This window comes from Geotrypetes seraphini, chromosome 2 (assembly GCF_902459505.1).
Source record: "Geotrypetes seraphini chromosome 2, aGeoSer1.1, whole genome shotgun sequence".
Lineage (NCBI taxonomy): Eukaryota > Metazoa > Chordata > Amphibia > Gymnophiona > Dermophiidae > Geotrypetes > Geotrypetes seraphini.
The window spans coordinates 345,822,439-345,847,837 of record NC_047085.1 but is presented as its reverse complement, the minus strand read 5'-3'; the positions used below and the strand labels follow the sequence as shown (position 1 = coordinate 345,847,837).

The following is a 25,399-nucleotide window of genomic DNA, read 5'->3' as shown; positions in this document are numbered from 1 at the left end:
AAGAACCGGCATTGCTCCCCCTGCTCATGTGGGCCCCCCTGCGTGATCCGCCACCCCCCTGCTCGTGTCGCCCCCCCTGCGTAATCCACCATCCCCCCCGCTCGTGGCGTCCCCCCCCCCGTGATCCAGCACCCCCCCTGCCGCTATCTGGCATCCCCCAGGCACCCACCCAATCACATTCCTTACCCCCATTTGGCATCGGCACTGGCACCAACACACAGGACATGCCGGTGCTAGTGCCTGAAGATCTGCCTTCTTTGTGTTGGGCCTTGAGATCTGTGCATGCTCAAGGCCTTTGGGTTTCCGTTCTCTCTGAGAGGAAGGCAGATCTTCAGGCACCAGCACCGGCATGTCCTGTGCGTTGGTGCCGGTGCCAAATGGGGGTAAGGAATGTGATCGGGTGGGTGCCTGGGTATGCCAGATTGCGGTGGGGGGGGGGTGCTCGTAAATCGAGGCATGCGCGGTTTCCGAGGTGCCGATTTTGCAAATGTTTTGCAAAACACTCACAAACCGGTGCACTCGTAAACCGAGGTACCACTGTATATGAAATCAGAAAGTTACCTAGTTAAAAAAAGAAAGACAAAAAATTGTCTAGTTAAGGAATGCTGCAACTTGTACTCCTGGTGGAATTCTGTGCGACTGTGCAACACAGAATTTGCACAGAACTGCTCAATCATGCAGAATTTCTCCTTTCCCACTCAGAATCTCAGATTGTCAGCTATCGGGTTGAGGTACCGGCAGTAATTCCCACACAGCTTGCTGCTAATCCAGAAGTCTCTCCATGGAAGATGGGAGGCTTCCAGGTTAGCGGAATGCAGCGTATGTGAATTGATGCCGATACCACAACTCTTATTAGGGAGAGTACGGGAGAGGTGAGAGGAAGAAAAGATGCTGGCACAGGGGGAAGGGAGAGAGAAAGGAAGGAAAGATGCCGGCACAGGGGGAAGGGAGATGCAAGGTAAGGAGAAAGGGAGGAAGGAAGGAAAGATGCTGGCACAAGGGGAGAGAGAGATATGCAAGGCAAGGAGAAAGGGTAAAATGTTGCACATGATAATGGAGTAGAGGAAGGGACAGATAATGCATGAAGAAGGACAGAGAGGGTTGACCCAGGGAATAAGGCAAGGGGAGCGAGAGATGTTAGATAGTGGGAAAAAAACAAAAATGATGGATATGGCAGTGGGAGGAAGGGAAAGAATGCTCCATAGGTGTGGGGGGGGGGAGGTGTTGGACATGGGGTTGAATGGGGAGGAGGGGGGAAATGTTGGATCCAGGAGCAGATTGGAGTGATGGAGAGATGCCTGGCAAAGAATGAGGGAAGAGAGTGGGAGAAATGCTGGACCATGGGGGAGAGTGCAGGAGGAAAGATATGTCAGGCAACAAGGATGGGGAAGGAAGAGGGTGCTGATGCTGGGCTATAAGGGTGGAGGAAGGAAGATGCTGAGAATGGTAGAACCCTGAGGGGGAGGTAAGGGTGGCAAGGAAACAGATGAGGGGATAGATTTAGAGGGTAGAAATATGTTAATGGGTATGTTGAAAATGACAGGGAATGGAGGGCTGAGGAAGGAATGAGAATTGGAATGGGAGAAAAGATGAAAATTTGATAGTTAGCTGAAAAGTGAAAAAGAGGCAGAAAAGAGCTAACAAAGGAATGATCAATATGTCATAAGCAGGAATAGTGAGGGAATAGACAGGAGAGAGGATAAAGAAAAATGGATAGCAGCTGCTTGAAGGAGAATTAGCAGACAACAGGAAAGCAGAAGAGAGACGTTGGAAGCAACATGATGTAAAAATAAAAACATCCAGACATCAAAGGTAAAAGAAAAACATTTTATTTTAAATGGAATATGGATAATTTAGCAAAATTATTATTTAAAATTTTGACAAAAACTTGCAGAATTTGCTAATTCTGTGTGCATAATTTTGAAAATTTTTGCACAAAATTTCACCAGGAGTAAACTTGATTGGTTATCAACACTTCTTTGAAGTACTGATACCACAAAACATGCAAACACAACTTACTGTAAACAATACAAAGTACTTCTGGTTACTTTCTCCAACGCAGTTGTTAACCCAAGGACAGTGGTGGTCCATCTTCCGAATACACCTCTTACAAACACTGCAATAAATAATAAGATAGATTGATGTTGGTTTTCTTCGCAGGCATTCACCTTTTCCTAATTAAAAAAAAAATACTACAAAGGGAAATGAAGTCCATGCCTGCTTATCTGTATGAATGACACAATGCCTAAGCCCCAGTGCTCTCTCCAGCAGACCAGTGCACAGTAAGCAAGTAAGAGCAAGGCCTGGTACAAAGTCTGGCCCACTAGCCAAACAGTCTTCTTAATATACCGTATTTTCACGTAGATAACGCGCACCCGTGTAAAACGCGCACACGGGTATAGCACGCGGAAAACACAAATTTATGTACAGAAATTTTTATATACCGCGCACACCCGTATACCGCGCATGCTGCCCGACTCTCCCGTCGCCGCCCGACTCTCCTTTCGCCCGCCCCGACTCTCCTCTGGTCACCCCGACTCTCCTTTCGCCCAACCCGACTCTCCTCTCCCCCTTGAAGTCCTGTCCCCACCCTGAAAGCCTGATGCCCCCCCCCGACGTCCGATTCACCCCCCCCCCCCGCAGGACCGATCGCACCCCCACCCTGAAGGGCCGCTCGCACGTACTCCCACCCGCACCCGCACCCCCACTCTGAAGGATCGCTCGTACCCCCACAGCCTCCCGACCCCCCCCCCCCATCATGTAGAAGCTCCTACCGGTGTCCTGCTGCTTCCTCTTGGTGGTCCCGACTCCCCGACACGATCGGAGTAAGAGGGAGCTCAATCCCTCTTGCCCCAGCCAATCGCGGCACCCCCGACACGATCGGTGCAAGAGGGAGCTCAAGCCCTCTTGCCCCCCCCCCCCGACTCTCCGACACGATCGGGGCAAAAGGGAGCCCAAGCCCTCTTGCCCCGCCGACTCCCCAACTCCCCGATAATATCGGGCCAGGAGGGAGGCCAAGTCCTCCTGGCCCTGGCGACCCCCCCCCCCCCGCTAGTTGTTCGAGCCAGGAGGGAGTCCAAACCCTCCTGGCCATGGCGACCCCCTACCCCCACCCCGCACTACATTACAGGCAGGAGGGATCCCAGGCCCTCCTGCCCTCGACGCAAACCCCCCTTCCCCCAACGACCGCCCCCCCAAGAACCTCCGACCGCCCCCCCAGCCGACCCGCGACCCCCTTGGCCGACCCCCACGACACTCCCACCCCCCCTTCCCCGTACCTTTGTGTAGTTGGCCAGACAGACGGGAGCCAAACCCGCCTGTCCGGCAGGCAGCCAACGACGGAATGAGGCCGGATTGGCCCATCCGTCCCAAAGCTCCGCCTACTGGTGGGGCCTAAGGCGCTTGGGCCTATCAGAATAGGCCCGGGAGTCTTAGGTCCCTCCTGGGGGCGGGGCCTTGGGCACATGGTCGGGTTGGGCCCATGTGCCTCAGGCCCCGCCCCCAGGTGGGACTTAAGGCTCCCGGGCCTATTCTGATAGGCCCAAGCGCCTTAGGCCCCACCAGTAGGCGGAGCTTTGGGACGGATGGGCCAATCCGGCCTCATTCCGTTGTTGGCTGCCTGCCGGACAGGCGGTTTGAATCCCGTCTGTCCGGCCAACTACACAAAGGTACGGGGAAGGGGGGTGGGGGTGTCGTGGGGGTCGGCCAGGGGGGTCACGGGTTGGCTTGGGGGGCGGACGGAGGTTCTTGGGAGGGGCGGTCGTTGGGGGGAGGGGGGTTTGCGTCGAGGGCAGGAGGGCCTGGGATCCCTCCTGCCCGTAATGTAGTGCGGGGTGGGGGTAGGGGGTCGCCGTGGCCAGGAGGGTTTGGGCTCCCTCCTGGCCCGAACAACTAATGGGGGGGGGGGGTCGCCAGGGCCAGGAGGACTTGGCTTCCCTTCTGGCCCGATATTGTCGGGGAGTTGGGGAGTCGGCGGGGCAAGAGGGCTTGGGCTCCCTTTTGCCCCGATCGTGTCGGGGGTGCCGCGGTTGGCTGGGGCAAGAGGGCTTGAGCTCCCTCTTGCCCTGATCGTGTCGGGTGTCGGGACCGCCAAGAGGAAGCAGCAGGACACTGGTAGGAGCTTTTACATGATGGGGGGGGTCGGGAGGCTGTGGGGGTGTGAGCGGTCCTTCAGGGTGGGGGTGCGGGTGCGAGTGCTTGCGAGCGGTCCTTCGGGGTGGGGGTGCGTGCGAACGGTCCTTCGGGGTGGGGGTGCGAGCGGTCCTGCGGAGAGGGTGAATCGGACGTCGGGGGGGGGGGGGGGAACTATGTAAAAAAAATTTTGTACAACGCGCTCACGCGTATACCGCGCAAGGTTATGCACGGTTTGTAAAAACACGTATAACGCGCGCGTTATATGCGTGAAAATACGGTAATGGGCCCAACTCAATAAAGGGTGCTAACCAATTCTATAATGGTAATATGTGCATAGTTGCCATTATAGAAAACTAAAAATCCCATTTTGGAAACTAATTCTAGGCATGGATACTTACACCAAATACTGGCAGTTATATGTGTAAATTATAATATATTCTATAACTTAGCGCCTAATTGTTTGGCATAAGAATAGCCTTACTGGATCAGACCAATGATCCATCTAGCCCAGTATCCCGTCTTTACAGAGGCCAATCCAAGTCACATGTACTTGGCAAAAAAAAACAAAACAGTAGCAGCATGCCCTGACCCCTCCACGCACCTCCCAGATCCACAAAATCCTTTGGAGTTGGGTGTCATAGAAATTAGGTGGTAAGGAGCAAATTCTGCAAAGTGTGCCCAAAGTTAGGCATTGTTTGGACGTCCTCGTTAGGCGCACTTTGTTGAATCATGCTGAACGGTGCTCCGTGTCGGTTGGATGTCCAACTTTTTAGATGCCCTTTACAGAGGGGGAGGAGGGGTCATGGAGGAGAGGGGGAGAAGAGGAGGGGGCGGGGCACTGCAGTGGCAGGAGGGAGTGGGCATCCCTCCTGCCCGTTTTTTCAGGGGAGTGGGCAGGCAGGAGCGAGAACTTCGTGGCAGGAGGGAGTGTGAATTTCAGAAAAAATTCATAATCAGACTAAAGAAGTAGGACATGGAGAAGAAGGATAAAAGTAATATTGTGGTAAGATAGAGTTGTGTATTTCCTCAAACAAAAGGAAACATGGTGTACAATTAGGATACGAGTCTTATATCTCCTTTTTCTTACTGGCCATTCCTCTCCCTATGCACTCAAGCATCCTTCTCGTAGCTTTCAACCTGTTTGACCACCTGAAGATCACACCTAAATCCACTCATCTTTTGTGCAACAAAAGTTCTTCACCCTCTAAACTGTAGTGTTCCCTCGGGTTTTTATAGCTCAAATGCATGACCTTGCATTTCTTAGCGTTAAATCTTAGCTGCCAAATTTCAGACCATTCTTCAAGCTTCACTAGGTCCTTCCTCGTGTTAGTCACACCATCAAGGGTGCCTAATCTATTGCAAATTTTGGTATAACCTGCAAAGAGGCAAATCTTATCAGACAGCCCTTCAGCAATATCTTTTACAAACATGTTAAAAAGAACAGGCCCAAAAACCAAACCTTGAGGCACACCACAGGTAACATCCTTTCCTCAGAGCAATCTCAACCAATTCCTGACCCCAGTCTGTCACTTTGGAGCCCAACCCGAGGGCACCCATTTCATTTATTAGACGCCCAAGTGGAACACCATCAAAGGCTTTGCTAAAATCTAAATACACCACATCTAGCACACTCCCTCTATCCAATTCTCTAGTCACCCAGTCAAAATTGATCAGATTTGTCTGAAAGACCTGCCTCTAGTGAATCCATGTTCCCTTGTGTCCTGTAATCCACTGGACTCTAGAAACTTCACTTTTCTCTGTTTTAAAAGCTTGTCCATTAAGTTACTTACCACAGAAGGCAGACTTATGGACCTGTAGTTCCTTATTTCTGCTTTTGTTCACCGCGTCGTTTAAAACCAATTAAAAAGTAATTTTAAAAAACATAAGCGCTTACAAAGAAAACCATCCAAGTCCCATCTATAAAGATACCTACTGCTGCCTACATCAAAAGTAGACATGGTTTGCACCAGAAGTGGATGTAGGTGCCTCTGTAGATGCAGTTCTCATCATAGATAGGCACTGTATACCTGGGCCTGTAAAACCCTGGCCTATGTTTCTGGTGCCTACTTTTAACATACCTATGATTCTGCTAATTCTGCCATAGCATGATTACTGCACTGTTTTTGTAGGCTGAATCCAGCCCATAGTGTCTTATTCATTATAGTGCAATAGATAGCTTTCTAGCTCAGAGGGACCATCTCCACTACCTTCCCGTCTACCCCTACAGATTTCTCCTCTGCACTCATAAGCTCATTCCCATTACTGGAGCCAGAGTAGCGTGGATACCACCTTTACCTGCAGTGGTGCGCTCGGTCAGGCTTGATGCTGCAGCACTTTGGACATTTGTAGACCACCTGCCCCGGTTTGAGCTGTAAACTCTCAATGAATTCCTTTGTGGCATTTCCTTTCGGGACAGCACCCTTGGAAAAAAAAAAAAATATTAATACCTTTAAAAGCCAAACAAAAAGAAATGCAAAAGGTTCTTATTTCAGGGCCTATTTTAATATTTAAACAAACTACACAGAGATATATAGATATAGTGCTATTAGTCTTCTTTTTCACCCTCTTCCCCCATACAGACCCAGTGCACTTACTGGATCGGTTAGCATAGCTCGAGAATGAGATGCCAAAGCTAGGAAGGCCAGCATATTGAAGAGTATCCCATTGATCGCGCTGTAAACCAGATCTCTTGATGGGGCCAGGATAACAAAGAGGACCACAAACTCAGCATACAGAACCAGAAACCAGGTGACCACAGCACATGCAATGCCGCAGCCATCTTTAATAAACCACATTCTTTTCACGGCGTCGAAAGGAGGTGGTGGGAAGCACTTCTCCGGGTGGAGGTACTCTGGATTTCTCTCAATATCTCTGAAATGGTGCACCCGAGCAATCATCATAACCTAATGCATCCATACTTGCATCTGAAAGAGAAACAAGAATGGAGTTTGATTGTTTGCACAGAAATCTTAAAAGATAAGCCTAGTAAAACAGAGTGTGAGTGTACACATGTCCATTGTTATTTGAGATGCATAGATTTACAATGAATGGAAACCAAAGTTGGCACAAATAAGCTGAGGAGCTTTTTATTAGATAACGGCTTATTTATATTCTCAAGCCTTCACAGAGGTTTAAGTTTGCTTAATTATGTATTTACAATCCTGACTGCTATAATTCTTTATGTAATTTATGTGATTTTTTAAAAGATATCTGTTAGTCTATTTTGCTTTTATTTAATCATATACGCACACTTGTAGTCTGCCTAGGAAAGTAATAAATAAAATAACCGGATACAATCATTGAACTGGGCAATTGTGAAGATTTATACATCTCACACCCTTTCTGTAAAGGGGTGTTTCTATAACATTCACTGCATACTACTAAGGAGATACAGACATCTGAATGTATGCCGGTACGTACCGTAGATGCAAAAAGGTAAATAGAGAAGAATGTCAATGAAGGGATTTGGATTTTAGTTTTACTCACTTTCCCAGAACCAAACTGAAAGTCAGCTACATTCAGGTGCAGTAGGTATGTTCCCACACATAGGGCCCACAGTCTAAAAGGTCCCCTCTTAGGGAGAGGAAGAGACCATGAATGGGCAGACTGGATGGGCCATGAGGCCTTTATCTGCCGTCATGTTTTTACATTTCTATTCAGGTAGTCAGTTTGAATAAGGATGAGCTAAATATCTGGCCTATAATTTGCTGGACAAACTTGGCTGGTTAACTTTTAGGACCAGACCAGAGTTACTTGAGTAAGTTTTCCCGGCCAATACTGAGTAAATCAGCACTACTAAGCCAAAGTACTGGATGTGGGGGGGAGGTAAAATGAAGTGAGAAGGGCTGCTGCTGGACAGGGGGAGCAGGGAAGTGGTGCTTCTGGACAGGGGGGAAGGTAAAAGGAAGGGAGAGAGATGAGACAGAAAGAAAGAAAGACGGGGGGGGCAGGGAGAGAGACGAGACAGAAAGAAAGACGGGGGGGGCAGGGAGAGAGACGAGACAGAAAGAAAGAAAGAAAGACGGGGGGGGCAGGGAGAGAGACGAGACAGAAAGAAAGAAAGAAAGACGGGGGGGGCAGGGAGAGAGACGAGACAGAAAGAAAGAAAGAAAGACGGGGGGGGCAGGGAGAGAGACGAGACAGAAAGAAAGAAAGAAAGACGGGGGGGGGCAGGGAGAGAGACGAGACAGAAAGAAAGAAAGAAAGACGGGGGGGCAGGGAGAGAGACGAGACAGAAAGAAAGAAAGAAAGACGGGGGGGGCAGGGAGAGAGACGAGACAGAAAGAAAGAAAGAAAGACGGGGGGGGCAGGGAGAGAGACGAGACAGAAAGAAAGAAAGAAAGACGGGGGGGGCAGGGAGAGAGACGAGACAGAAAGAAAGAAAGAAAGACGGGGGGGGGCAGGGAGAGAGACGAGACAGAAAGAAAGAAAGAAAGACGGGGGGGGCAGGGAGAGAGACGAGACAGAAAGAAAGAAAGAAAGACGGGGGGGGCAGGGAGAGAGACGAGACAGAAAGAAAGAAAGAAAGACGGGGGGGCAGGGAGAGAGACGAGACAGAAAGAAAGAAAGAAAGACGGGGGGGGCAGGGAGAGAGACGAGACAGAAAGAAAGAAAGAAAGACGGGGGGGGCAGGGAGAGAGACGAGACAGAAAGAAAGAAAGAAAGACGGGGGGGGCAGGGAGAGAGACGAGACAGAAAGAAAGAAAGAAAGACGGGGGGGCAGGGAGAGAGACGAGACAGAAAGAAAGAAAGACGGGGGGGGGCAGGGAGAGAGACGAGACAGAAAGAAAGAAAGAAAGACGGGGGGGGGCAGGGAGAGAGACGAGACAGAAAGAAAGAAAGAAAGACGGGGGGGGCAGGGAGAGAGACGAGACAGAAAGAAAGAAAGAAAGACGGGGGGGGGCAGGGAGAGAGACGAGACAGAAAGAAAGAAAGAAAGACGGGGGGGGGCAGGGAGAGAGACGAGACAGAAAGAAAGAAAGAAAGACGGGGGGGGGCAGGGAGAGAGACGAGACAGAAAGAAAGAAAGAAAGACGGGGGGGGCAGGGAGAGAGACGAGACAGAAAGAAAGAAAGAAAGACGGGGGGGCAGGGAGAGAGACGAGACAGAAAGAAAGAAAGAAAGACGGGGGGCAGGGAGAGAGACGAGACAGAAAGAAAGAAAGAAAGACGGGGGGCAGGGAGAGAGACGAGACAGAAAGAAAGAAAGAAAGACGGGGGGCAGGGAGAGAGACGAGACAGAAAGAAAGAAAGAAAGACGGGGGGCAGGGAGAGAGACGAGACAGAAAGAAAGAAAGAAAGACGGGGGGCAGGGAGAGAGACGAGACAGAAAGAAAGAAAGAAAGACGGGGGGCAGGGAGAGAGACGAGACAGAAAGAAAGATGGGGGGCAGGGAGAGAGACGAGACAGAAAGAAAGATGGGGGCAGGGAGAGAGACAAGACAGAAAGAAAGATGGGGGGCAGGGAGAGAGACAAGACAGAAAGAAAGATGGGGGGCAGGGAGAGAGACAAGACAGAAAGAAAGATGGGGGCAGGGAGAGAGACAAGACAGAAAGAAAGATGGGGGGCAGGGAGAGAGACAAGACAGAAAGAAAGACAGACAGAGGGCCAGGGAGCGAGAAAGAAAGATAGAGAGAAAGAAAGAAAAGAAACGCCTCAGCGCCCCATTGTGCTAAATGTCTACACATCTATTCTAGCACCCATTAATGTAATGGGCTTAAACACTAGTCCATATAATAAAAGGTTATAGAGGCTACTTTTGAGATATGTGCATCCTCTCTATTTAAAATACTCCCTTTGAAATTACCTTGAAGATAAAAAAAAATATAAGGAGGACATATGAAGAATTATGGAGATGCTCTTAAATATAAAAGGTGATTGGAGAACCTCCGATTGTCCTAAAAAACAAACAACCTTTTCAAACCTTAAAATGTAATATTTAGAAATAGTAAATGTCTACTATTCATGTGGAAGGCCATAATCAAAAGAAATGTCTAAGTCCGATTTGGACGTAGGGCATTAGTCACCCATAGTCGGCAGTGACAAAATGGCCATTCTCGAAAAGTATGTCTAAAATACTTTTTTCCCAAAAAATTGTCTCTCTGTACGTCCAAGTGTTTGATCGTCCAGACCACCATTACATCTATCTTTATACCATATTCGACCAAAAATTTGTCCAAGTCCCAAATCCCCAAAACAAGATCTTTTGGATGTGGGAGGAGCCAGCATTGTGATGGGACTGGCTACCCAGATATGGCAACAGAACAGAAGGGCACTGCTGTGAACTTCTCAAAAAGGGTGCCACATAAATATATCACCAGAACTCCCTTATAGGTTATGGTGAGCCCCCCAAATTCACAATAGCCACCTGTTTACAACTCTAATAGCCGATATGGTACTACAGTATGGTTTTTGTTGGAAAATGTGAGCCCACCAAAACCCCCATTAATGTAGTAGTTAGAGTGGCTTATGGGCCTGGGTCCTCCTCTCTATGGTTCAGTAGCCTACACCCTCCAAAACTACATAAACCACCTCTGTGCAGCTCTACTAGGCTTTCCTATAGCAGGTGCCGATGTTCTGGAGGTAGGTATGTACGTTTTTATTCTGAACTTTGTGAGGGTGTGACGGATCAGTGAACACGGGGGAAGTGTGTGTGGGATCTTTATACTTTGTCCCTGCAGTGGGTATCTGGTCACTTTCGATACCATTTTGGCATTTATACCTGCTTTTACATCATCTAACTCACAATGTATAAGTTTTGCCTAGAAAATCTTGTCAAACATTCGATTATCCCTGCAGTACAACTAAGTCTAGGTCAGCCTACATCCCATCCTAACCACCCCTCCAGAAACACTCCTTTCAGCTCTGGGCGCCCAGCTGGATTCAGAGACCTAAAAAGTCCCCGGAAACATTCAAAAAGCCGTTTCGATTATTGGCACTTGGACAACCTGTCTTTTAGGATGACAAAGTGCCGAATTGGGCAGGATTTTAGACGTGTAAACGTTTAGATTATGAGCCCCTTAAAGTATTATTTTGCAGGGGGAAAGATGAATTGAATGGCATATTCTTGATCCCCTGCTGAAGTTGTGAATGTTATAGCTTAAAGCAGTGCTTCTCAACTCGGACTTTGAGGCACACCTATCCCATTAGGTTTTCAGGATATTCACAATGAATACGCATGAGACTGTTTTGAACACATTGCTGTCAGTCTAGCATTGCTAGCAATCAGCATTTTAAGTTAGCCTAACCAATGTCAGCAAAGGCCTATGGGAGATCATATCATTCATGTCTGACCTTAGGGAATGTAACTGCAGACAGCCTTAATTCAATCAATGATTAGAGGACCTGGCAGTAAATAGGTGCGAAGAGGGGTTAAGAAGATGTGTTCATGTCTGATGCTTAGGATGGACAGCTAAGGATATACAATGGATCCAGGTGCACAGATAACTAAGATTAATCAGAAACTATTGGCAGAGACATACTGGAAAATACATTTGACTCCAGTCTAGCACACCTCACTCACCTTCCTGATCAGTGAAACTAACCATTGCTTCAGACAGTTTACAAAGGATAGGGATACTTAACTTCAATAGATTCTATTGAAGTTCAATAGATTTTATTTGTTATAAAAAGCCCCCTCTCAACATCAACCCCACTCTTGCTCTCTATCTCTGGAACATCAGCCCCCCACCCCCCTTTCTCTCTCTCTACCTCTCTGTCCACACAGAACCTATTCTCTCTCATTCACAAGAGCACAGAAGCAGTTTCTGTAATTGTAAAACTTATTCCTTAATAATAATAATAATTTATTTCTTATATACCGCTATACCAGAAGTTCGAAGCGGTTTACAACAAAAGTACAATCAATTTAAAATACAAACTGAAAAGAAGTTTACAATCTTAAGAGTAATAAAGTCTATAAAATTACATCTTTTAAAATCAAAAGTTAAAGCAATAACATAGTTTAAATGAAACAGTGACAATTAAAGAAGGGCCATTGATAAAATCGTAGTAAATTAAGGCCGTAGAAATTCAAATAAGTTATGGCCAGAGACATGATTTAGGACTGAAACTTGTCATACAGATGTGTCTTCAATTGTTTTCTGAAATCAGCATAAAAGAGGCAGCTTCAGCTATGAGTTAACCAAACCATATATTCAGTTTGGCTGCCTGGAATGTTACAGTTCAATCAAGAAACTTCTTATATTGGCATGATTTCAGAGAGGGATAGTTAAATAAAGTTTTTCTACGAGTGCTTGTGTTGGAACAATTCAGGAGGAACTGGGAGGCAAGGTAGACTGGTAACATTCCAAAGACTGTTTTATAACTAATACAGGCAAATTTAAAAAGAATACTAGATTCCACAGACAACCAGTGGAGTTTTTGGTAATGTGGGGTAATATGATCCCATTTTTTTCAACCAAAGATCAGACGAACTGTGGTATTCTGGATAAGTCTTCATCTTTTGAGATTGTTTTTATAAGCCCCAAAGTAAATGATATTACAGTAATCCAAAATACTCAGTATAGATGTTTGCACCAGTAAACGGAAAGATAATTCATCAAATAATTTTTTGATGGTGTGAAGCTTCCATAAGATCGATATACATTTCTTAAACAGTAGGTCTGTGTGTTTTTCCAAAGTGAGGTGCTTGTCAAGAGATACGCCTAAAATTTTTATAGTAGATTCAATTTTATATTCTCGTCCGCACACATGAATCGAATTTTCTTTTATCTTTTCATTGGGAGTTGCCAGAAAAAAATTAGTTTTTTCTGTATTTAATTTTAGTTTAAAAGCAATCATCCAAAGCTCAATTTGATATAAGGTGTTAGCTAAAAGGTTATGAACCTTGCTTTTCTGTAATATTAAGCCTATTTCTATATTATATTCTTTATGCAATCACATCTGGCTGTGCCTGTTATTCGATTCTACTTCCTGGTGAATCTTCTGTGAGGGTATTGAATCCGGGACATGGCGTTGTAAGGGCGCCTCACATAACCCCTCCAACCTTACATTTTCAGGGGAGAGGGGGGTCAAACCTTACATTTTGGGGGCTTGTCTTGGTCCTTCCTGAAGATTTCATCTGGGTAAGTAGAATTCCATTTTTTTTTTTCTTGTATGGAATAGGCAGGATTTTTTCTTGTATGCACTGTGCAATAGGATTAGTGGTGCATACAAGGTGAGAGATGGTATTTTCCACTCAAAAGGCCTTGTGCAGTATAGAAAGAGTGAGATAGAAATCGATAGACTTCGGGAATATAACCAATCCGGTACATTCTCCATATATTTAGAATGGCGGCTCCTGTTCCCATTACATTTAGAACATTTACTTAGTATAAAAATGCCTAGAAGATACAAAGATAACAGAATTTTACTAGATACTTGGAAGACATTAAGATATATTAGTAATCTATCACCAGAGCCAATTGCTAATCACTAAATCAATCTATTTGGGTAAACTCCAGGATCAAGATTGGCGGATTTAAGATCGTCTGGAAACAATGGATAATTGCAGGTATACGGACATTGACTGATGTTATTTCAGAAGGATCAATGCTTAGTTTTTCACAATTGCAACATAAATTTGGCTTAAATAAAACACAATATTTTAAATGGATGCAATTGAAGCAGGCTATTCAGGCAGGGTTCCCTGAATGGAAAGATCTTAATACTCAATATAGTCTGCAGGTTCTTTGTTTCCAGGCGGATTTCTTGGGACACCAAGCCGCAAAATGGTATAAATTGTTATATGGATTTTTAAATAAAAAAAAGAAAACTGGACTTAGGGATATTTGGAGTATTGAGATTGAACAGACAATTTCTGCGTCTCAATGGCCACGGTTTTGGTCCTGGAGATTAAGGTCTACAAGGTCAGCATCTATGAGTCAAACATGGATGTTTTTGTTACATAGAGTTTTATGGACCCCTACGCACTTACAAAAGATAGATAGCACTAGATCCAACAGATGCTGGCATTGTAGAATAGAAGTTGGGACGTTAGATCATTTAATTTTTTTTTGTCCCTGTATAAATGCCTTTTGGAAATTAATTTGGCCCCAAATTAATAAATTATTAGAAAATCATGTAGGACTCTCATATGATTCTATATTATTTGGTACAGCAATGAGAACTCAGAGTCCGATTTCTGCAAACAATAATAAATTATTATTAATATTGACAGGAGTCGCAATGCAACAAATTACTCAAAATTGGAAGGATTATACCAAATTAAATTATACATTTTGGTGGAACTCGGTCTGTCATATATATAAAATGGAAAAGGTGTTAGCGTTACAACAAGGGAATCTTCATAATTTTAAGAAAATTTGGGAACCATTGACTAGTTATTCTAATGATCAGATTTCATAGCACATTGGTAGTAGAAATATAGGAGTGGGAGGGGGAATGTATATTATATGGAAATAGGGAATGAAAAAAGGGAAGGGATTTATTACATATGATAAGATGATTTATTTGTAATTACAAATGTCATGTAATAATTGATTATAATATGTATAATTCACTTGTTGTAAGAATACAAAAATGTATAAATAAAAATTAAAAAAAAAAAAGAAAGACTTCGGGAAACCCTTAGATTGTACTTTAGACTGGATGACACACTGGTGAAAAGTTCCAGTAATATTGTGGGGTTTTATACTTGGTGAGATTTTACTTATCAATAGACTTAGTATTTTTGATTGATAGACAGTGAGATAGAATCAAAAGACCTTCTGGAACCCTTAAATTGTTTTAGACTGGATGACATAGTTGTGAAAAGTTCCAGTAATATTTTGGGTTTTATATTTGGTGAGATTTTACTATCAAAAGTCTTTGTAGTGTTACCTGTTTGCATTTTATGATTTGCTATTATAAGCTTCCTGTTATATAAATCCCTCTCATGCATATTCATTGGGGATATCCTGAAAACCTGATGGGACTAAATATGCCTTAAGGACTGGGTTGAGAAGCACTGGCCTAAAATATTTAGGCTCATTTTATAAATAACATTCATAGTTCCCAAAAGTTGTCACGGAGCCCACTATCCCTTGCCATTTTCATATTCAGGGGAGTGAGGGGGACATCAACCATAGGGGGATTAAGGTGACTTGTATTAATCCCTCCAGTGGACATCTATTCAGAGCACCTTTCTGTAGCCTGGACATGCCAGCATATCTTTTGGGAAATAGCCTTCCCTTCCCCTTTTGAAATCAGAGGTGGAGGTCTATATTTTGACCCCTCCCTAGTCTCACTCAAAACATGTCCAGACCAATCCCCCTTGTCATAAAGATGTACTATAGTTTTAGATGTCCATATCCCAGTTTTATAAAATTGGGATTTGGACGTCTATATAATATGGATGCTGATTTTCAGAAACAAAATAGAGCTTATAAAATAAGGACCTTAACCAATTAGTGAGGGGGGCTATGGAAAAAAATATTAAGCAGACTTTCACAATTAGCTGCACAAAACCTTTCAATACTCAGCTTATAAACATACTAAGTTTTGCATTCAGTTTCCACTAGGTAGTAGCACTATATGGACAAGAGATTTAAATGAGTAACGTGACAGGGTATGAGCTTGAAAGCATAGAAAAGCCGCAGAGGACGATCCAAAGGTCTTTTCAAATTCATCTAAATTTGGCATTTGTCTTTGATAGCTCAAGGTGAGTTACATTCAAGAACAGTAGGTACGTACATACCTGTAGGTATGTATCTGTCCTAGAGAACTTTCAGTCTAGATATGCAACCGAGTCATAATGGTGAAGGGTCATAGAAACATAGAAAGTGACGGCAGATAAGGGCCAAGGCCCATCAAGTCTGCCCACACCAATGACCCTCCCCTACCTCCCTTTGCTTCACTGGTTCTCAGCCTGCTTGTTCTAACCATTTATCACCAATAGATCACATGCTGTACTTTTGCTAGACTAAGGAACACTGGGCTCGATAGTCAAAGGATTTATGTTCTTAACTTTGAGAATTATGCTCATAAATTGGCCTCTTCAAAAATTTTACTACAGCTAAGTGTCAATTTCACTAAATGCCTATATTTAGGTCCATGAAAAGTGGGAGGCAACAGGGCTGGATTTAAGTCGGGTAAATAGGCTCTTAAAGAAAATCACCCAGAAGAACAGTCTTCTACACACACCTCCAAAGTCACCAAGTTCCTGCCAAGGAGTATTCCTAACTACGTCCTCTCCAAACTAAAATCACGTGATGCGACGCTCAAGCCTCAACACTGAGCCTTCTCCAAAATAATCCTCCACATGCTGGAACACACTCCCAGAAGCACTTTGTGTAATGCATGAGTTTCTCTACTTCCGGAAGCAGGTTAGCTTGCTTCTTCTCTCAAGGACTAACATTAGCCCCACATACTGTAGTAGGACTTACTTATCCATGCCCACTCTAGCTGAGATTTTCTATACCTGGGCATCAAAATCTTTTCAATTTCCATTTCTTAAATGTGACACATCATGCCTCATTTGCAGGCAACATCACTAGCTCAGGGTTAAAGATACTCCAAATCTCATTTAAAAAGGGACACACCACCCTTTCTTTGCTTTCTGTGTTTTCACATAGGCATAAATACTACCAGCAGTGGACTCCCTGTGCAGTCCAAATATGCTGCTTGAGAATAATCTACCAGGGTCAGTAGCCATAGCCTTCTCAAAAATTACTGCATCACAAAAATAAAGTAAATCTTGGAAACTTCAGCAGCATAGATTTTTGTTTTGTTTTAGTTAAGAATGTTCTTGTGAACAAAACCTGTAATCACATACCACAGAGGTTATAAATTTATAAAGAATTGTCTCTTTTTACAAGTTGTTTACAAGTGATGCCAGTAGTTATGACAGTTGGAATTGGGCCACAGTGATGCTACTGGAGAAATATCATTCGTACAATATTAAAAAACACATTCCCGTCAGCACTGTAGGCCAAAAATATTCTTAAAATCCAAGTGGGAAAAATAAGCAGAATGTGTTGTATCAGGGAAGGGAGGAGAGGAGGGGTGGCTGGTTAGGTGAAGCATCTTGCAGCAGGATAGTCAGGGCAGGGGGAAGGGGCAATGCGTGGTTATTTGTTGGGGTGGTTCCCATCCTATCTGAGAATCTCAGAAAGGAAAGGAGCCAGCAGAGGCCTTGAGCATGCAGAGATGTGTAAGGCCCCGCTCCAGCTCAACACACAGCATTGGCCTCAGCTTTAGACCAGAAAAGAACTGTGCCGGTAAGAACAGTGCCAGTCGGCTGGGAGAAGGGACAGATGTGTCGGTCATCGGGTGGGAGGTGGTAGCACTGAAGTAGCCATCGGGAAGGAGTGAAAACAAGCCCATTGCTACAAATTTTCTTTAGCAAGTTAAAGGATTCGTTTAAAGAAGGAAGGATTTGCATAATCTGAACTGGTATTCTGTCTAATTATATACCAATAGCTTCCATTCCATTTTTCACCAAAATATTGGAGGGGCTTGTAAACATACAATTATCAAAGATTTGAGAGTGTCACTCTCTGTTACATAATACCCAGTTGGGTTTTCGGTCTCAGTATAGTACAGAAACTGTTATTGCTGCCGTTTTGGATTCTCTTCATAATCTATTCAGTAAAAGCAGTTGTGCCCTTATTTTGAAGTTTGAGTTGTGCATTCGATCTGGTTGATCATTCCAAACTTATAGAATGCCTCTATGCGTTTGGAATTCAAGATAGGGTGCTTACTTGGTTCCAGGGATTTTTGAAGTCACATACCTACCGAGTCCGAATGGATAATGTTTGTTCTGAAGAGTGGAGAAACCCGTGCATTATTCCTCAGGGTTCACCACTCTCTCCCCTTCTATTTAATGTTTATCTTTCTTCTTTGGGTAGCAGACTCAGCAAACTGGGAGTAAAGCTCTTCAGATATGCTGATGACAGTTGTAATTCCTTGTCCATCTCAGCTTTCTAATATTATTGCCTAAGTAATAGAACTGTTTGAGGATTGGATGTGTGAGTTTAGACTGAAATTAAATTCCAAGAAGGCAAGTTTTTCTTTGCCTCATCTCGCGAGAATATATTAAAGGACTCTCTTACTTAAAAATACACAATATCCTGTTTATTCCTCAGTCAGAATTTTGGGAGTCACACTTGACCAGAATTTGTCTATGAAGAGCCAAATGGATTTGGTAGTCCATAAGGGCTTCTATATCCAATGGAAATTACGTTCTGTTAGAGAATATTTTGACATAACGGCATTCAAGCTACTAGTTCAATCGCTAGTGTTAGGCCATTTGGAATATTGTAACATTGTTTACTTGGCAGGAACAAAAAAGACTATCTCTAGGCTGCGAGTTCTACAGAATATCGGGGTCAGACTTATTTTTGGTTTGAAGAAATATGACCATCTAATTCCCTTTTATCGTGAACTGCATTGGTTGCCGGTTGAGACACATATTATTTTTAAGTTGGGTTGTGTCTATTATAAAGTCTTGTCGGGTCAATCTCCAGCTTACTTGGTTAATTCATTTTCCTTGCCGTCTCCAACCCCACGCCAGAACTGTGGTGTAAACAAAAAATACTTTTTCTCTCTCTGTTGGGCCCTAGCTCACGCTCGCTGTCTAACACCAGCTCTGGCAGGATACACATTTCAAATCAAGTTTGCCTGCCTCTGCTTCAAAACCATAACAGGTTCATCTCCAATCTACCTGTCGCACCATTTCAAATTTCCAGGCACCACTTGCACACGTAGTGCCTACCTGTTTGCTTTTCCATCCTTGAAGGGCTGTATCTACAAGAGATTCCTTGATAGAGCATTATCATTCCAAGCAGGCAAATGGAATAAATGTCTAACCAACTTCATTTCAAATGTACCCTCCTACCAAACCTTCAGGAAGTCAATTAAAAACCTCTCTCTTTGATAAATTTCTCTGACTCCTTTCCTGTCTTGTATCTTTGAAATGCTTCCGGATAAATCTTGACTAATCTTGACATGCTAATGTAAGTCTTTTTTGTAACATCGCTGTCTGTATACAGTCTCTTCCTCTGTAAACTGCTCTGAACTGCTTGTGGTATTGCAGTATACAAAAATAAATTATTATTATTAAAAGTGCTTCCCTCTGCTGCATCATCAGTGTTATCATCAGCAATGTGGCAGTGGGAAGGCCCCAGTGGGACAAGCCATGAGTAGCCTGTTCAGAGCACTGCCTCTGCTGGCCTGCCATTGCTGCTGCTGCTTACTCACGGAATCTGCGAGCCCAATTTTTTGCAGAACGATTCACTGAAGTGAATTGGTTTGAATCAGCAAATCGGGCAGCACTATTGCGGATATCCTGTAATTGATGGGACTAGGTGTGCTTCAAGGACTGGGTTGAAAAGTGCTGCTATAGAAGAATAGATGTTTGTCAATAAATTGTAAAGTCGCAACCAAATCAATATGGTGGAACCACTATCAAAGTATATGCACACATTAAAACCTTAAAACTTAGTGGAGAAAAAAAGACCTTTAAAAAAACAAAACAAAACACAAAACTCTCAACTATTAACATATACTGTGCATAGTGAGGGTAGGTGGCACCCCCCTCTCCGCCCCCGCTTCTTCTGCACCCTACTTTTTGCCCCCTCCCCCCCACTCCTTCTGCATCCTCACACCACACTTGCACTCTCCTTTCCTACCCCCATACCTCTTTAAATCTTTGCAAGCGCGAGCAGCTTCTCCAGCCTGCTGCTTGCATTGGCATTGGCTTTCCCTGCAACCCAGAAGTGATTTCCGAAGGAGCCAGGCCAGTACGAGCAGGCTAAAGTAGTTGCTCACGCTGGCAAAGATTTTAGAGGTAGGGGGTAGTGGGTAGGGGCTCCCCCCCCACAAGACAGTCCACCCCTCTTCTCCCACACTATGCCACTGCCTATCACAGTCACTAGTCTCAGGAAAAAAAACAACTCCACTACATACTCATCAAAATAACCATAAATAAATTGACCATTAACTTATATGGGACCAAGAAGATAATGCTAGGCAGATTCCAAATCTTAGGGTGCCATTTGAAAAAGTATCAATTCCCAACATGATCCTAGGTGGACAGTCTGGGGATGAATCTTGTGCGTTCTATGACGAATACTAGCTCATGGGCAATTGTTTTACTGTAGTGTAGTAATCTAGTGACTTTTTATATATAAGATTACCTAAGAACATGCTGAAAGCGCTACAGAATTCAGAAGTATCATGTTGGATGTATTATGATTCAATCATATTACTCCATGCCTGGGTGTCCTGTACATTCAAAGAGCACTTAATGGAGAGGCTCTTCAATATACCACCGCTGTGTTAAATATGTAAACAAGTATGACCACGAGATCTGCAGACTCCACTCAACTTTATATTGCATCAAACACTGCAAGCTAGTGGCTGGTGGCTGGCCAGATAAAAATGGAATTGCTACCATAGGAATGGAAAAGTTTTGAGATTACTAATGAAAAAGAATGAAATTGTAAAAGATTTATATTTCAGTAGGAATTTCTATTATATAAGGCAGTGGTTCCCAAACCTGTTCTGTCAGGTTTATAGGATATACACAATGTATATTCATTTCAGATATTCTGAAAACCTGACTGGTTGCGGTTCCCCTGGGACAGATTTGGGAATAGCAGACATAAGTTAGGGAGAAAACCAAAAGGGACATGGAATGCTAAGTGAGCAGGAAAAGCAATTTGGGGTAGGTGAACTTACCCTCCACACTGCATCACCAAATAATCAACATTAGTGTGCATCTGCTTGTGTTGATACTTATGTAACTTAATGTAATATGCAATATGTCAATTTGTTACCTGTCTAAAATGTTGGAGGAAGCTCTAAATATTAAAATGAATTTTCTATAGATATTAGACATCATATTTTGTTTAGTCCCTGCAACAAATATTATATACTCACCATGTATTACAAAAAAAAAAAAATTAACCAGAATTGTGTTTTGAAACAAGCAGGAGAACCGAGGATATCGCGGAATTCAGTCACCATCCTGCAGAAACTACCTGTACAGTACTGTACATGCAAAACACACACACGTGTCACAGTGATATCAGGATCTGGTTAAACGTAGTAAAACCGAGCCAGAAAAGCAAACTATGGCTCTTTATGGTCTCGGATAGATACCTTTCATAGGTACAAAATAAAGAAATTAAATAAATCTCTTTATGCCAGCATCTGAGACTTCGTTAATCCCTTTCTCAGATGTCACAAAGGCTTATCAGCATTCTCCCTGGATAATTTTTGCAGTGGCCTAATAAATAAGGTATCTTAAGTTGCAAAAAAAATCAGTTAAGGTTTTCCTACTGGAATCGCGCCCTACAACAGGCTCTGTGACAGATGTTTCATTAGGATAATAAAGAAGCTCAGATTCAGCTTTTCCCATTCCCCACACCCCGGGGACTCACTCTCAGTCCAGAAAGGCGGGGCTTTGCCCTTAGGGCTCCCCCCAACGGAGGAAGAGGGCGCAAGTGCTCAGAGCCGCACCCCAGCCCCGATCAAACGCGGCGTTGCACAGCGCGGATCCATCCCATTCACCGGAGACAAAGGGCCCGGCACCCGCCCACAGTGCCCGGCACCTGGACAAGCCGATCAGAAGAAAGGCAGCGCAGGCCAACCCTTCACCAATCACTCCTTCACGCTTCCCAGCAAACTTCCTGGAACGGCTGAGGCCCCGCCCCCTTATGGGGAGCTACAACCATTTCGGTGTTCCTGAGCAGGGGTGCTCTACGGTAGTGGCCTGTCTCCCATAAGCAGCGACGCCGTCCTTATGCGCTGCAAAGGAGCACATATATATCAGTCTTCACGCTTTCATCAAAACTTAAGGTCGCCACTAAACCATAACCACCCGCAATAGAATGGACTCCCTCAGTTTCAGATCGACTTCCCTAACTCTGTGGACAGGTCTAAGGCGCTGGCCCCTCCCTAGCGCGGCTTCTTCCTCATACTCTTCGCTCTTCCGCCCTGCTTTTAGGTAGGGTTTTATGACGTCACGTGGAGTGTCGCAGAAGAATGATGTGATCCATGCTGTGGGTGCTGTTTTGGCGCTAGCATGGCCTGGGTTAGGCTGAGCGAGGCAGAGAGGGTTTACGTAGCGCATGGGGTGCAGGTAAGGAACGTTCTGGCATCTTCAGGCCAAGGGTCTTGTGATTTCCTCTGTCGGCTTTGTGGCCTCCATTGCTTTGATACAGTCGTAATTCCTGTTTCTTTTTTATTTATGTTGGATTTGCCGGGGGGGGGGGGGTTAAAAATTACATACTGTTTGCTGAAGTTTAGCATCTATTCTGCCCTTCTTTGGTTGCGCTCTCCAGCTAATCATGCCACCTATATGATTTGCATGGGCTTTGTAGATGTAGATTAAATGATAGTGCAAGTTCATAGACTTTTTGTGAGCTGTAGTTACTCTACAGTTCAGTATGTTAGAAAGGGTGTATGTCTTTTTTTTATTTTCCACGACTTCCCCCTATTCCCCATGCGTTCATGCTGTCAACTTAACCCCCTCCCCCATAAAATCACTTCTTCGGAGGCAATAACAATAAATGTCAGTTCAATTTCTATCTTGCAGGGATGATGTAAGAATTTTGGATTCTTCCTTTCCCCCCCCCCCCCTCCCATGGTTAAACATCACAGTATTACCCTTTCAAGGTGGAACCTGCAGAAAGGCAGAACTGCTCATCATATGTTTAAATATTAAACTTTATTTTATGTATACATAAGAACATAAGAATAGCCTACCTGGGTCAGACCAAAGGTCCATCAAGCCCAGTAGCCCGTTCTCACAGTGGCCAATCCAGGTCACTAGTACCTGGCCAAAACCCAAAGGGTAGAAACATTCCTTGCTACCGATCCAGGACAAGCACTGGCTTATCCAACTTCTTTCTCAATAACAGACTAGACTTTTCCTCCAGGAAATTGTCCAAACACTTCTTAAAACCAGTTATACTATCTTCTCTTACCACAACCTCTAGCAATGTTTTCCAGAGCTTAACTATTCTCTGAGTGACAAAATGTTTCCACCTATTGGTTTTAAAAAGTATTTCCCTATGACTTCGAGTGTACCCTAGTCTTTGTAATTTTTGACAGAGTGAAAAATCAATCCACTTGTACCCATTTTACTCCACTCAGGATTTTGACTTCAATCATATCTCCCCTCAGCTGTCTCTTTTCCAAGCTGAAGAGCCCTAACCTTTTTAGTCTTTCCTCATATGAGAAAAGTTCCATCTCCGTTATCATGGTTGCTCTTCTTTGAACCTTTTCTAATGCTGCTATATCTTTCTTGAGATAAGGAGACCAGAATTGAATGCAGTTCTCCGGATGAGGTCACGCCATGGAGTGATACGGAGGCATTATAACATTCTTCGTCTTATTAACCTTCCTTTTTTTTTACATTATTCCTAGCATCTTGTTTGCTTTTCTGGCCGCCTCTGCACATTGGGCAGAAGTTTCCTAATATTGTCTACAATGACACCCAGATCCTTTCCTTAGGCGCTAACCCCCAAGGTGGACCCTAGCATCCAGTAACAGTGGTTTGTATTATTCTACAATACACAAAAAAAGGCAAGGGAGGTATCTTTTCAACTAAAGATAAAGTCTATATTAGAAACAGTGGTCCCAACAAGGATCCCAGTTTCAGCGTTTAGAAGACGCCGTCTTCAGGGAATGAACAAAATTTGACTCCTTAAAGGCAAAAGCTTGACAGTTGTCTATATGGGCTAGATTCACTACGCAAACCGAATGGTTTGCGATGCCTTTGCGACCCGATTTCCCTCCGACCCGATTCACTAACCTGTGTACCGATCCGATTCAGATCCGTACATGCAAATGAGGGGAAACGGCATGCAAAATAGGCAAGGACATGATTCACTAAACAAATCTGGGATACTGACTGTGCTGGCCGATCAAAAGAAGAAGCGACTGGTTTGGACCAGTCGCTCACAACCTTTCCTGCTCTCTGCTGACTTCTCCTGCACTTTTCAGCCCGACTTCAGCCCAAACACTCCTTGTCCTGTCCTGCCCTTTTCAGCCCAACTTCTCCTGCCCTTTTCAGCCCCGACACTCCTCGTCCTGTCCTGCCCTGTTCAGCCCAACTTCAGCCTGACTTCAGCCCCAACTCTCCTCGCCCTGTCCCGCACTTTTCAGCCCGACTTCTCCTGCCCTTTTCAGCCCCGACTCTCCTCTCGCCGCCCTGCACCCCAGCTCACTGCCCTGACTCTCCTGCCCTTTCCCCGCAGTGCAAGCCCATGGTTTTAACCCTCAGGCTTAAAGCGGGTTAAAATCACAGGCTCGTGAAGTAGTAGTGAAAAAGCAGCTAGCGATCCGTGTGGTTGGTGGGGGGGCTCCCATTTGCATGCTGAGCCTTGGTGAATTGGTCGGCCTACCACGGATCAGCCATGGATCGGGCACGGAGAGGCAGGTTAGTGAATCTAGCCCTTTCTGAGGCCCAGCAGGATCTGGGATTATAGCTTTTTTGCCGCTCATGGCATCTCAGCGCAGATAGATATTGCTGGCACGTTGATTATTTAAGGGAAGACAGGATTTAAAGCAAACCAGCAGCTTTTTTTTCTTTCTTCCCATGCTGCAAGGGTTGAGAACCATAACCGCAACTGTTCTCCAGCAAAGCAGAGAAAACTACCCTACGCTGTAGAGCCGGTGCAACTAAATAACGGACCACATGGCAACCAAACCAACTAACCATCTGGTTTTTAGTTATCGTGTGGCCTGTTATTTAGTTGCATCACTTTGCATTTGTCCACATTAAATTTCATCTGCCATTTGGATGCCCAGTCTTCCAATTTCCTAAGGTCTACATGCAATTTTTCACAATCCACATGCGTTTTAACACCTTTGAACTCATCTGCAAATTTAATCACTTCACTCGTCGTTCCAATTTCCAGATCATTTATAAATAAGTTAAATAGCACCAGTCCCAGTACAGTTCCCTGCAACACTCCACTGGTTACTCTCCTCCATTGAGAAAAATTACCGTTTAATCCTACCATCTGTTTTCTATCCGATAACCAATTCCTAATCCACAACTGAACTTTACCACCTATCCCATGACTCTTTAATTTTCTCAGGAGCCTCTCATGAGGAATTTTGCCAATAGCTTTCTGAAAATATAGCTACACTACATCAACCGGCTCACCTTTATCCACATGCATACTTGCATTATATGTAGGTGTGTGTAGCAGGACAGAGTTGCCATGTACGTGGGTCTGGTTGCAGGTGCCTATGTTGCTTTTATAAAATAGGTGCATGATAAGTGCTCTTTTGTACTTCATAGATGT

The 25,399-nt window shown here is 44.4% G+C and overlaps 2 protein-coding genes across 3 annotated transcripts in view; one reads left to right on the top strand and one right to left on the bottom strand.

Moving 5' to 3' along the window:
- Positions 1–22,036, bottom strand: part of ZDHHC3 (zinc finger DHHC-type palmitoyltransferase 3) — an 85,231-nt gene extending 63,195 nt beyond the window's left edge. Inside the window, exons 1-4 of one of the 2 annotated variants that reach the window (XM_033930328.1) lie at positions 21,521–22,036; positions 6,729–7,058; positions 6,430–6,554; positions 2,020–2,116 (exon numbers count right to left, since the gene is read on the bottom strand). In XM_033930328.1, coding sequence (XP_033786219.1) covers positions 2,020–2,116; positions 6,430–6,554; positions 6,729–7,034 — 528 coding nt within the window. In that variant the 5' untranslated portion in view covers positions 7,035–7,058; positions 21,521–22,036. The remainder of the gene's footprint in view (positions 1–2,019; positions 2,117–6,429; positions 6,555–6,728; positions 7,059–21,520) is intronic. The other variant, XM_033930329.1, reaches the window with a different exon arrangement.
- A 32-nt stretch (positions 22,037–22,068) lies between these two features.
- The window catches only part of EXOSC7 (exosome component 7), a 44,136-nt gene continuing 40,805 nt past the window's right edge, over positions 22,069–25,399 (top strand). The window contains exon 1 of the mRNA XM_033930331.1: positions 22,069–22,221. Within this exon, the coding sequence (XP_033786222.1) occupies positions 22,165–22,221 (57 nt within the window). The 5' untranslated portion in view covers positions 22,069–22,164. The remainder of the gene's footprint in view (positions 22,222–25,399) is intronic.